This window comes from Rhineura floridana, chromosome 3 (genome assembly GCF_030035675.1).
Source record: "Rhineura floridana isolate rRhiFlo1 chromosome 3, rRhiFlo1.hap2, whole genome shotgun sequence".
Classification (NCBI taxonomy): Eukaryota; Metazoa; Chordata; class Lepidosauria; order Squamata; family Rhineuridae; genus Rhineura; species Rhineura floridana.
The window spans coordinates 226,280,395-226,294,048 of record NC_084482.1 but is presented as its reverse complement, the minus strand read 5'-3'; the positions used below and the strand labels follow the sequence as shown (position 1 = coordinate 226,294,048).

General features: G+C 45.5%; 1 protein-coding gene and 1 pseudogene across 1 annotated transcript; both read left to right on the top strand.

Annotated features, from left to right (window-relative positions):
* The first annotated feature begins 3,083 nt into the window (after positions 1-3,083).
* Positions 3,084-9,811, top strand: LOC133381872 (vomeronasal type-2 receptor 26-like). The gene is made up of 4 exons (XM_061621437.1): positions 3,084-3,102; positions 5,102-5,329; positions 7,445-7,571; positions 8,157-9,811. Exon 4 carries the CDS (start codon positions 8,321-8,323, stop codon positions 9,071-9,073), a length of 753 nt encoding a protein of 250 aa, XP_061477421.1. The 5' UTR covers positions 3,084-3,102; positions 5,102-5,329; positions 7,445-7,571; positions 8,157-8,320; the 3' UTR covers positions 9,074-9,811.
* Positions 9,812-10,819: 1,008 nt separating this feature from the next.
* Positions 10,820-10,938, top strand: LOC133382700 (5S ribosomal RNA; annotated as a pseudogene).
* The last annotated feature ends 2,716 nt before the right edge of the window (positions 10,939-13,654 follow it).

The following is a 13,654-nucleotide window of genomic DNA, read 5'->3' as shown; positions in this document are numbered from 1 at the left end:
ACACCCCACACAATTGTATACGTCTGTATTACTGCCCTCTGTCGCAGGAGCCCAAGTGGGCTACCCCTGCTAAGCTCAATGCTGGGAGGCCCTATCCACCAACAGTCTCAAGACACAGAATTGATGCTTTGATTAGATAGCTTTATTTCAAGCAATTGCTTGGGAGCTTGCCCAGAGATCAGATCTCAGGGCAAGACCCCCGACACTCTGCACACTACAACTTATATACTTTTTCAAACCTACATGATTACACAATTCTCACATGATGATAGATAAGAATATGTCACTCCGTCCCATAACTTGGCATAAACAAGTAACTACATTTCTACGAAATATGCATGTCGAGATAACTTTTTGCTTCCTTTCACATCCAAATTACTCCCTTCCCAATATGTGGCAATGCAAACAAGCACTTTGGTACATTTTAACCATTAACTTTTGCCTTATTTCCTTTAACAGCAGTTTCTACACTGTGCCTAACAATGTTGAGGCCTAACCATTTTGTAGAGCTCACAAAAGCCTGAACCAATGTTTCATTTCTCTGACACTCCCTTACTGGCTTCTTTTCTAAGCTGAAAAGCTTTATACAACATCCTCTTTTGAGGTTTGGTGCTCAGAACTGTACACAGTACTCCAAGTGTGGTCACAGATTTATTTTCGATTGGTTTCTGAATGATGGAATTTGCCTTTTTCACAGCTACCGTGCCCTGGGTTGACATCTTCATGGAGCTATCTGCTATGAACCCCAAAGTCTCATTCCTGGTCAGTCTCCATGCGTTCAACCCAGAGCTTGGAAAAGTTACTTTTTTGAACTACAACTCCCATCATCCCCAGCCAGCATGGCCACCGGATTGGACTGATGGGAGTTGTAGTTCAAAAAAGTAACTTTTCCAAGCTCTGGTTCAACCCCCCATTACATATGTGTGAAATTAGGACATTTTTGCCCAAATGCCCAAACATGCATCACTTTACATTTGCTTACATAGAATTGCATTTGCTGTATATTATTGCTACCTCCCTCTGTGTCTTACACGACTACATTTTCGCCAGCTTCCAACATTTTACTGCCCATTTACACAGTTTGGAGAGATTCTTTTGTAACTCCTCCCAACCATTATTTATTCACTTAATGCAGCAGGTCACCTATGAGGTACTGGCACATCTGGTCCTTCTTGACCACCATTCATGAAGTCAACCAGAACCTGAGACACCTACCCAATGTCACCCTAGGCTACAACTTCTATGAGAATAGTTTGGATGGGAGAATTACTTCTGATGCCATGATAGACCTGCTGGCTGGTGGCAACAGCAATATTCCCAACTACAGCTGTGGGAGACGGAGTAACCTGCTGGCTGTTCTTGAAGGGGCCAATTCTGACATCTCTAGACAGATTTCAACCATGTCAGGCATCTACAAAATCCCTCAGGTATGGATGGGGTTGGGGGAGAGAATCAGCTGCACCATTTCCAACTTTCCACCACAACCAAGGGTGCCAAAATTACATCTTCTCTCCATCGCAAACACAGGGCTAACCAAAATAAGGGCCATAGCTCAGTGGTGGAACATCTGCTTTGCATGAAGAAGGTCCCAGTTTACCACCCAGGTAGACTGCAAATGTCCCGTTTCCAAAAACCTGGAGAGCCACTGCCAGTCAGTGTAGACCGCACTGAGCTAGATAGGAAGATGGTTTGACTCAAGAGAGCAGAGTCTCCAAATGCGTCCCTTTCCTCTCTTTCAAACAAGTGAATAGTTGCCATTCAGCTGTGAAAGTAAAGCACTGTTGCTTTAACCCTTGGATGGGCTGGTCCAGGTCAGGGATGGGGAAATTCCATGTCTCCTGATGTTGCTGGACCAGAACTCCCACCAGCTCCCTGACCATTGGCTCTGCTGACTCCTGGGGTCCATCAGTACCTGGAGGGCCACAGCTTGCCCACCCCTGCCCTAGGGATGTGTCTTGACAATCGCACGCATGCACCACGCCCGTCATCATGACACTTGTCTTTCTTCCTTTCCTCACCAGGTCAGTTATGGCTTTGCTCCTCATGCTCCCCAGTTCCCTTTTGTCTACCGGATGTCCCCAAGAGAAGAAACTCAGTGCCTGGGGATTGTCAAGTTGCTCCTGCATTTTGGATGGACGTGGATCGGCCTCTTTGCTCCAGACAATGACAGTGGAGAGAGATTCCTGAGAACTTTGACACCTCTGACGATCAGCCATGGGATTTGTTTTGCTTTTTCAGAAAAAGATTTCCGAGAACATCCATTCTTGTGGTTAGAGAGTGAACCCCCTGTTGTGTGGAGTGAAGTCAGTGTGTTTGTTTACTATGCGGACTCCCAATATGAACTTGTTGCAGTTGTTGTGGTACAATTGATGCTTGAAAGGATAAAAACTGGGGGGAAAGTCTGGATCACCACAGTTGTGCAGGATGTTAACACGATCACCTATTACCCTTCTGTCTTCTTTCAGCAGCTCCATGGCTCTTTCTCCTTGATGAAGGCCAACAAAAGGACAAAACGTGACTATCTAGGAACATATGACCCTCTTCTTGAGCAGTTTTGGCAGAGAGCATTTCGTTGTTCCTATTTCAAGCACGTGTTGTCTGTGAGAGGCTGGACAAGATGCACAGAGAAGGCGGATCTGGAGCACCAGCCCCCACAGGAGCTTGAAAGGATCCTGTCTCATGACAGCCACGGCACCAAGATCATAGTCCACACCGTAGCGCAGGCTTTAAATGCTGCTTATTCACATAGATCCAAGCGCAGGGTGGAACTGAAAAAGCTACAGCCCTGGCAGGTCTTTCTTTCTTTCTTTCTTTCTTTCTTTCTTTCTTTCTTTCTTTCTTTCTTTCTTTCTTTCTTTCTTTCTTTCTTTGAAAGCTTTTTAAAATGTTTTAAAAGATTTTTAAAAATGTATTTTATAGTCTGTTTTTAATGATGTTTTAAAGTGTTTTTTTCTGAAGACCCTCCGTGGCGCAGAGTGGTAAGTGGCAGTAACACAGCTGAAGCTCTGCTCACGGCTGGAGTTCGATTCCAACGGAAGGAGGAAGTCGAATCTCTGGTAAAAGGGGTCGAGGTCCACTCAGCCTTCCATCCATCTGTGGTCGGTAATATGCTGGGGGGTAAAGAAAGGCCGGGGAAGGAACTGGCAATCCCACCCCATATATATATGGTCTGCCTTGTAAACGTCGCAAGACATCACCCTAAGAGTCGGAAATGACTCGCGCTATAAGTGCGGGGACACCTTTACCTTTAAAGTGTTTTTAGTACTTTTGTTTGCCACCCTGGGCTCCTGGTGGGAGGAAGGGCGGGATATAAATAAATAAATAATAAAATCACCTGTGGAGGTAACAAATGCAGAGGTGCACAGATGTGCATTTGTAGAAGTGAGCAGAAAGGGGAGAGACCAGTGAAAATCACTATTTGTGCAGGTGATGCATATGCATTCATGGGGTGGGGCTGGATTTTTTTAGCCCTGTTCACTTACCACATATTCCCAAGGATTTACATTAATATGACCCAGATGTGCATGATACGTTAAAAATGAAACATTCACGTTAAGGCTTCCTCCCACCCCTCCAATTGCTTTCCCAGGAATAAACTGCAGCGTGGAAAAGCAGAATAAATAAGGAAGCTACACTGTTAGGAACACAGGAAGTGTCTTCCTACCAAATCAGTCCATTGGCCGATCCAGCCCAGTAGTGTGTGCACTGACTGACAGGAGCTCCATAGGATTTCAGACATTGTTGTTTGCAAAGATTTATATGTCCTCTTAACAATAATTGTGATGACTCACAAAAGCAAGAGGGTGCCATGTGGGTCCAGCCTTCAAGACCAGCTGGTGAGATTTTTGTGGTGTAGCAAGTGATACCAGACCCCCTTCAGATCATGGTGCCTAAGACTGGTTAAGTTATTTTGACACCCGAGGCAGAAAATCCCACAAGCCAGCTCGCTCTCCAGGGAGTCAAAATACAACTATAATAAAGTTAACAACTAACAATTTGCTGCTGTTTCATAGAATCAGCTTCCTAAGGTGGCCACCTCAGGCTGCCTAAGAATAGGCTGGCCCTGCCGACCTAAGCAACCGAGGTAGAAAAAGACTTCCCCTTCGTTACTCATGGAACTGACCATTCGGACCCTTTAAATCAGGGACACAGAACAGTTTCAGCCCAAGGGCCACATTCCCTCCTTTCCAGGGCCGCGTGCCAGAGCCAATCACAGGAGGAGCAACAAATGTGAGTTTTACCTTTGTACACTGGGCTAGTTTCTACATGCACTCACACACCCCTCTCCACCCTCCATCCAGGGAAGCAAGATGCATGATCAGAGTTTGAGGAGACATTGCTTATTATTTATTTATTCATTAAAGTTGTACCCCTCCCTCCCAAAGGAACCCGGGGGGCAAACAACAAGCCATGTAAAAACATATCTCATCAACTGAAAAGGCTGGTTGGAAGAGGAAGGTCTTCAGCAGGCACTCAAAAGATAACAGAGATGACGCCTGCTTGATAGTTCCAAGGAGGGAATGCCAGCCAGGCAGAAGCATTCAAGGAAAGTGATGAGCGGAGACAGAAGGGGTGTGGCTGGGGAGACAAGGTCGCGTGGGGGGGAGGTGTTTCCAGCCTCCCTGCCCTCCTCTGCCTTTGGAAACCTTTTATGATGTTGCTGCAGGAGTAACCTCAAGGGAGGAAAGGGAAACCATCAGATTCCCTTCATATTTCTGCTACTGCCAGAAAGGGCAAAGGAGCCTGCCAAGATATGGAATGATTCATTTATAGTATGGAAAAACTGTTTTTCTTTGCTGTGACATTTCCTGTTATGTTACTGTTGTTTTATTAGTTTCTGATGATTAAACTGTTCTTGCAGTTGTTCATTCTGAGATGTGTTTCTGTCTACCTCGTTGTAAGCCGCTTTGAGCACCATTTCTTGGGGAAAGGCGGCATACAAATAAAATGATGATGTTGATGATGATGGTACCCAAAATCATGTTAAAGGGCCCATCTCACTTCATCCGCTGGCAGGACACAAATTCCGCATGCAGAGTCATCCGCAAAAAGAGGTCGTTCCTGGGTCCGAAATGCTGGTTTTTCTTTCCTCTCTTCCTAGTTTCACCCTTTTCTACGAGGAATCCTGTTTACTAATTCCTCCGTCGATGGGCTGTATTTGGATGAGAACAGGGAGCCGGCGGCTGACTTTGATATCATCAATTGGGTGCAGTTTCCTAATAAGTCTCAGGGCAGAGTGACAGTTGGGAGTATAGGAGGACACGCATCCACAGATGTAAAATTCACCATTCACCCGGAAGCTGTTGTGTGGCCGTTGCTGTTTAACAGGGTAAGGAATGCACACAGAAATGCTCCCTCTCAATCACATGCTCATCTCCATTGCATCAAACAATGCTTTCTGCCTACAGGCCACTCCACCCCGTTGCTGCATGGTTCAACCGATTTGGCTCCTGTAGTAGTCTGCAGGGGTCACCCTCTTATCTGTAAAAGGAAACAAGTGTGTTTGGGGGGTGATGATTCCGCCAGTCAGTGGCAGTGGGGAGGGAGGTGGGAGCAGATGGTTGAGGTGCAAAGGAGTCCTCCCCAGAGCTTGGAAACGTTACGTTTTTGAACTACAACTCCCATCAGCCCCACTGGATTGGGCTGATGGGAGTTGTAGTTCAAAAAAGTAACTTTTTCCAAGCTCTGGTCCTCCCTTCCCCAGGCTGTGATAGCCCCACCAAACTCTGTAGTGGGATAAGGGCAGGGAGGTCTGCGAGCTTTTGGTACGGCTTCCTCGGAGCACAGTGGAAGGCTCTTCCAGCAGCTGACCTGTTCACTGAGTATTCCTCCTCATTTTTTTGCACAACGCTGCTGCAGAGTTTCCATGATATCCGGTTTTTATCGAGCATTAGTTCAGATTTCTTTACAGGGTGGTTACACTTCTATGATTCAGTAATTTTCAGTCAGGGAAGGCAGTGGTGGTCAGATTAAGAGCTATCTTTGTGCAGAGAAAATATGCCCTGTGTACACTGTTTCTGCACTTCAGGTATGGTACTCCTCATTCCCCCTCCCTTATTTTACAAAAGGCTGTTATTGTTAGATATACATGTCTTATAGTTGCACCTGAGCAGAGGTAATTACTTATGTCCTGAGATTCTGCATTTCGCAGGGGTTGAGTTGTGAAGTTTATTGCCGCTTACCAAATATTCTCATTAGGCTTATTTTGTACTGCTATGATGTACTGCTATGTATTATATGTTATTATATAGTGCTTATTATCTGAATTGCATCTATCTAACTGTTAATTTTGTTGTTGTATGGATCTGATGTCATGTATTTACATTATATTCATTTTTATGTTCTGTGTTGTAAAGCACCCTGTTGTCTTTTCATGAAGAGTCGTATACAAATCAAACAACAACAATGATGAGAAAAATTTATTCTGTTTGGGCCACAAGTGTTCTTTACTACACGTTAACTGTGCAAAACTAAATATTCAGCATGCACTTGGATCCCTCTTGTAAAATACTGATAGTCTTTTGGATTAAAATTCAAACAATTTGCTGTGGATGAAAAGCTAAAAGCAGTGGCACGCCTTCCGTTTGCCTCCTACATCATGTGATCGCTGAGAATTAAACGGGCATGCAAGTAGAACCCACCTCACATTAAATTGCAATGTGAACCATTCACACCAGACATTTATTCCACTATTATCCCACTTTAAATACTCATGGCTTCCCCCAAAGGATCCTGGGAAGTGTGGTTTGTGCAGAGGGCTGAGAGTTGTCAGGAAGCTCCTATTTTCCTCAGAGAGCTACAATTCCCTGAGTGGTTTAACAGTCAATCCCTCTTCCCAGGGGACTCTGGGAATTGTAGCTCTGTGAGGAGATTAGGAGTCTCCTAAAAACTCTCAGCACCCTTCACAAACTGCACTTCCCAGGATTCTTTGGGGGAAGTCATGACGGTTTAAAGTGGAATAATAGTGGAATAAATGTACAGTGTGAATGCAGCCTATATACTGACAGTCTAGGGGTGCCCTCAGACAGCCCAGGGTCATCACTGTGACAGGCCACAGAGGCAGCAGCTTCATTCCTGGTTAAAAGAGGTTTGCTGGTTCCCAGATACTTTCATAAACACACCACTGTGGTTTCACAGCCCTGCAGTTATGCATCAGAGGAGCTCCCCACAAATAAAAGGGATTAGATAGACTCCATTGGATGCTTTCCAAAATCTAGGATTGATTTCATTATCCCTCACACTTTTCCTCAATTGATACTCCTTCTTCTCTTTCTTTCATAAACATGCCACTGTGGATTCCCAGCCATGCAGTTATGCATGAAAAGTGTTCTGTACAAAAAGAGGGATGAAGTAGAACCCATTGGGTTCTTTCCAGGCTCTAGAATTCATTTTCATATCCCTAATACTTCTCCCCCTTGATGTTTCTTCTTGTCTTTCTGCTCAGACTGTGCCTCGTTCCAGGTGCACAGAGAGCTGTCGTCCTGGATACGCCAAGGAGATTCAGGAAGGGAAGCCGGTTTGCTGCTATGCTTGTGATCCATGTGTGGAAGGGACCATCTCCACCCAGGCAGGTGAGCAGCTCTGGAAGAAAAATGCCTTTGACGGGGGATCTTCTGAATCTCCACCATAAATTGCATAACTAGGGATGCGGAACTAATTGATTTCACCAGGTGTTCCTACTTAGCCTGTCAGTTCATTTTGGCCAAGCCCCGCCCACCTGGCAATCGCCTGACATAAAAAAGACACTGGGTCTGGCCCAAGAGAGCCTTAAGAAGACCCGATGGTCAGCTGATGGGTGAGGCTTCTGAAGCACTGCATAGCTGGCTTCTGACATGCCCACACAGGGCTCTTGGCAAGCCTGATTGTCGGGACTTTAAAGTGCAGCATCACCTGATGTCATTGTGATGTTCAAAGACTAACAAGTCGGCCTCCCCATGTTCCTTCTGCTGTCAAATTTTGCCTATGGAGGAGATAAGGGAGATGGAGATCTGGGCTGCCAGGTCTGCCCCACACATTCGGACGTAGTGGATTGTCAGAAAAGGTGCTTTCCAATGGTGCTGGTGTCATGATAGACAATGGCAAACCCCCTCTATGCTGTTGGATCTATGAGTCTAACAGAGAAGCTAGTGATGCTGAAATAAGGTTTTCTTTTTCAGATGAAGACCATTGCACCAATTGTCCAGAAGACCAACATCCAAACAAGAACCGAGATCAATGTGTCCCCAAGATTATCATCTTCCTGGCCTATGAAGAATCTTTGGGGATTATCCTTGTTTCCTTTGCCCTATTCTTGTGCTTAACCGCAGGATTTGTGTTGGGAATGTTCAGTAAATACAAAGAAACTCCCATAGTCAAAGCCAACAACCGGGACCTCTCCTACCTCCTCCTCGTCTCCCTCCTGCTCTCCTTTTTGTCCTCCTTCCTCTTCATTGGCCAGCCAAGGAAAGCGACCTGCCTCCTCCGACAAACAGCCTTCAGCATCATCTTCTCAGTTGCTCTCTCTTCTGTCTTGGCCAAAACCATCACTGTGGTGCTGGCCTTCCTGGCCACAAAGCCAGGGAACAGGCTGAGGAGATGGCTGGGGAAGAGTCTGGCCAACTCCATTGTCATTTCCTGTTCTAGTGTCCAGGTTGTGATCTGTACCATCTGGCTAGGGATCTCTCCACCATTCCCAGATTCCAACATGCACTCCCAGCCCAGAGAGATCGTCCTGCAATGCAATGAAGGGTCTGATGCCATGTTTTATAGTGCTCTGAGCTACATGGGCTTCCTGGCTGCCATCTGCTTCACGGTGGCTTTCCTAGTCAGGAAGCTGCCTGGGGCCTTCAATGAAGCCAAGCTGATCACTTTCAGCATGCTGGTCTTCTGCAGCGTTTGGGTCTCCTTTGTGCCCACCTATTTGAGCATGAAGGGAAAATACATGGTAGCTGTGCAGGTCTTCTCCATCTTGGCCTCCAGTGCTGGGCTCCTGGGCTGCATCTTCATTCCCAAGTGCTACATTATCCTACTGAGGCCTGCTCTGAACAGAAAGGAGCACCTGACAATGAAAACAAAGGTGGCATCTGAACTTTAGCAGTCGGGGTAGAGAGTAGCATTTCAGCTGTGAGGCGCTCTCCCTTCGGAGGTTCATGCTGGGGTGTTGGTGTGTGGAGTCCAGGGTCAATCTGATGCACTCACTATCGGGTGTCCTGAAGAGGGAGTCCACAAAGAAGATTTCACATTCCTTTGATGAGGACCCAGGTACTGAGAGCACTTCAGGGACTCCTTCAGCAACAGAGGGCCCCCTGGGAGAACTGGTGAAGGCAGAATGGCTGAGGGAAAGGCCCTTCTCTCTTGAGATCCTGAAGAGCCATTGTCCTCTCAGGGCAGACAGTCTTGAGCTAAGTATATGTACAGCTTGATTCAGTGGAAGGCAACTTCAGACATGCAGAATCACCGGCAGCAACTAATCTATGTTGGGTCATGTTTAGTCAACCATTTTCCTCTGCTATTGAGGTCAGTATGCTGTAGCTGCTTCGGGGGTGTATTTATCTGAAGGCTGTGGTGGGCTTAGAGGGAGCAGGTAGTAGTAACAGGACTGCTGCTGGCTGGGAGATGAATTCCACATCCAGCCTCTCCACAAGCCTTTCTTTACTGTTCCTATTTCTTGTGGGCTTCCTTCCCTTTGGGTCATCTGGGTGGCCAATATAAGAACAGAATGCTGGAGCAGATGGTCCACTAGCCTAAACTGGGAGCAAGGCATGGTCAATTGTTGATTGCCATATTAAAAAAAAAATTGGTGCAATATCAGTAAATTTTGGCACCACCATCATCTTTATAACTGATATTCGGCTCATTAGCAAGAAGTTCATTTTATTCCATCTTTTAATATCTGCTGTTACTTGTTTCCAGATTCTTCCATAATTTAATTGAAAAGGTTTGTTCAAATTGTTTGAAATTTGAACTCCTAAACAGCGGAATGACTTGTGAACTAATGGGATTTTAAGTTGATTAGACATGTCAATTTGATCTTTGGGAGGTATATTGTAACATAACAAATCTGATTTTGTGTAATTGACTATCAGTCCTGATGCATTTTGGAAATGTTCTAGTTCCTCTTTGATATATCTCATACTTGTTTTTGCATTTTCTAGCATAAGTACCATGTCATCAGCATACATATTTATTAAATGACTTTGATTTTTAACTGGCACTCCCTTGATGTTATAATTGTTTCTTAATTTGTCTGCTAAAAATTCAATTATCAGATCAAATAATAATGGGGATAAAGGGCATCCTTGTTTGGTACCAGACTGAATTTTAAAGGGGGATGTTTCTGTATTATTAAATCTAATTGTTGCTGATGTTTCGGTGTAAATTGTTTGTAAAACATGAAAATTTTGGGCCAAAGGGAGCAAGGCATGGTATCCCTGGCTTTTTAGACACCTCCATGGTATGCAAAGATTCAACAGGTGAAGTCCTTCCTCCTTACTGAATACACCTGTTGAACTTGTGTGTCTGATCCAGCTGCTAAAGGCACTTAAGACTATCCATTAGACCAGTGGTTTCCAACCTTTATGAGTATGGGGCTCCTTTACAAACTCAAGAAATTTTGTGAGCCCGCCATGCTAATTGTAATGTTTCTGTAAATTGAAAAAATGGTGCATGGCAAAACAACATCTCCAAATATCCCTTTCCATAAAAAGCTCCCTGCACTTGGGGAATGAGACTGGACAGTGTTTGCCCCTCGCTGCATTACTTTGTGGCCCCCATGTGAGTCATGGTCCCCAGGTTGGGAACCACTTCATTAGACAAATTCTTGGAGGATAATGCTATCAATGCCTATGACCATACTACCCTGAACACACCTGATCTCGTCTGATCTTGTAAGCTCAGCAGGGTCAGGCCTGGTTAGTACTTGGATGGGAGACCACTTGGGAATACCGGGTGCCGTAGGCTTAGAGGAAGGCAATGGTAAACCACCTCTGAACACCTCTTACCATGAAAACCCTATAAATGTATCCAAAAAAAGATTCATAGGGTCACCATAAGTGTACCTCTTCTGTCAGCGTCAGGATGCCTTTGAATACCAGCTGCTGGGAATCACTAGTGGGGAGAGCACTGCGGTTGCACTCAGGTTCTGCTTGCAGGGATCCCTTTAAGGCACCAGTGATGTCAGTGGTGGCAGGCTCTGAATTGTACCAAACCATTTGGCCACCAGACAAGAGCATGTACAGCTTCCATCAACTCCATTGGTTTGTCTAGGAGGGGGAGAAGCGAGTTGTGTGGGGAGCCCCAGTTTGTGCTTTGCTGAGAAAAAGTCCTTATCCAGCAACAGACACACGATTGAGAGAACTGGGCCACAGTGGCAGGGTCACATTCACACCATAACTGTAAAGCCACAATAGGTTTGGGGCCTCCCCCCACCATCCAGTGTCTTCTATGACATGTCAAAACAACAGGTCATGGGTGTACTCCTGAACCCACTAAAGTGTGTATGCCCACTAGAGGCCTAAAACCACACCCCAAGAGTATATCAGGAACTTTTGCTGGAATTAAAACCCACACATTGCTCTTGTGTATGTAATAAGACACCTCCACCCACAACCCCAAGAAAGCACACAAAATGGTAAAGTAAAGATTTGTTTATTGGAAAATATAGCATTTTAATTACACTAAAAATGCAAGCAACTTCTAACTTAACTCCGTCATTCATTCCTCAGGTGTAAAGAGCGTAAGAGGGACCCTATCCCTAATCACTTCCAAGATATCATTGCCGGAGAAAGGAAAGTAATATATGTATAGATATTCCTTCCCTGAAGAAATGTAGCAAGACCCAAAGTTAAGAATGGAACTTCCATATCTTGCCTGAGAGCCAAGGCTCCACCCTTAATGTAACCTTCAGCTAGATCCAAAATATCTCACCTTTCCTTGGTCCTTGCATCTTGGTGTAGCAGAGTGAATTTCCTAGAGTGTTGTGTAGAACGTGGAAGTTGTTGGAGCCCCAGGAGGTGCTAGTGACACCCAGGGCCAGTTCTAAAGGGCAGCCAAGTTGGGTACTGGCCCAATGGCTGCAGAGCTACAGGGGGCACCTCAGCTACCCCTCCACTCCCCTTCCACGATCCAAGGCCCCCCTGCCCCCCACTCCCCCACCTACCTGTCTGCTGTTTTTTACCATTGCCCTTAACAAAGATGGCTGCCACGGTTTCCCTAAGGTCCTGAAGCCCCTGCCGCCATCTTAGTTGATGGCAGAGATGCACCAGTGGCCATGTTGGCTGGGGCTGATGGGAGTTGTAGTTCAAAAAAGTAACTTTTCCAAACTCTGTCCTGAGGTCAGCAAGCCAGTTCTGACCATCCTGTAACTTGTGGTCAACGTGAGGGCTGCTTTGGTAAAAGACACTGTGAAGTGTCCTTCCCCCATGACAATAATTGCCATGTTGCATTGAGCTGGAATATTTTTATTTATTTAATTATTTTATTTTTATTTATTTAATTACATTTGTAGACCGCCCTATAGCAGAAAGCTCTCAGGGCGGTGTACAGTGCCACAAGGAACAGTGTGTGTACGTGCCACAAATTAAGCTTTGGATCTTGACAAATTGTACACCGACAAATCCAGGAGGGTGTTCATTACACAAGATGCCCTGAAACACTGTAAATCACTCTGTGCCTATGTCAATAACTGTCTGGGTATGAAGAGATGAGTAAGGGACTAGAGTGTCTGTGCTTTGTACGCTAAGGTTCTGTTCTGCACAACTCAGCTCTGGGGTTTCACCTGAAGACTAAATTGCTTGAGAGTAAGGCTGATGGTGACCTGGTTCAGGACTTTATTGACTGCTGCCATCATGGAGACAGCCTGGTTTCATCAAGATGGCATTATGAGGTCATGTATGGCGTCACAAGCAGGATAAGCCTCACAGTCAGAGACCCAGGCTGAACGCTCTCAAGGTGGACCTTTTGTGTCAGAGGATGAAAAGGTTACTTTTAGGGCAATATGAGCTTTTACATAAGGGGCAGCTTTCTGGCTTGCAGTGGTCTCGGTCTCTGTCTCTTGTTAAGGAAACTACAGCCATTTCAACCATTCGGTGCCCTACACATGTCACGCCCTGGCTGCTTATTTTGTAACTGGACGCTGTGCTTGAGTACAAACAGAAACACAAGCCACTGAGGGCTGCATTCAATCAAATTGGAACTTCAAAGGAAACAGGTAACCCAAAAGGAGAGGAATGGTGAACGTGTGGCTGATTGTTGGGCTGCGACTCTCATCAGCCTTGATGGTGGGATATGCTGGTAGGACCTGGTGGGAGATGAACCCTGCCAGGATCTGGAGGGCCACTGGTCCCCCCCCCCACACTACAGGAAGACAACAGGCTAGAATACACTGGGGACAATGTGCTCTTGGTGACCCTCTGTCCTGATGCCAAGACTGGCCATCTCCTCCCTTCCCCTCCCCTCCTTGAAATGTCTCCTCCAAATTTTTATTTATTTATTTATTTAATTAATTTATTTTATTTTATTTATAGACCGCCCATAGCGAATAGCTCTCTGGGCGGTGAACAGCAGAGTTAAAATACAAAGTTACAATAAAACATACAAGGTCACAACAAGGTAGAGTAAAACACATTGAATATAAAACATGAATGTTAAAATGCCTGGGAGTATAACCAGGTCTTAA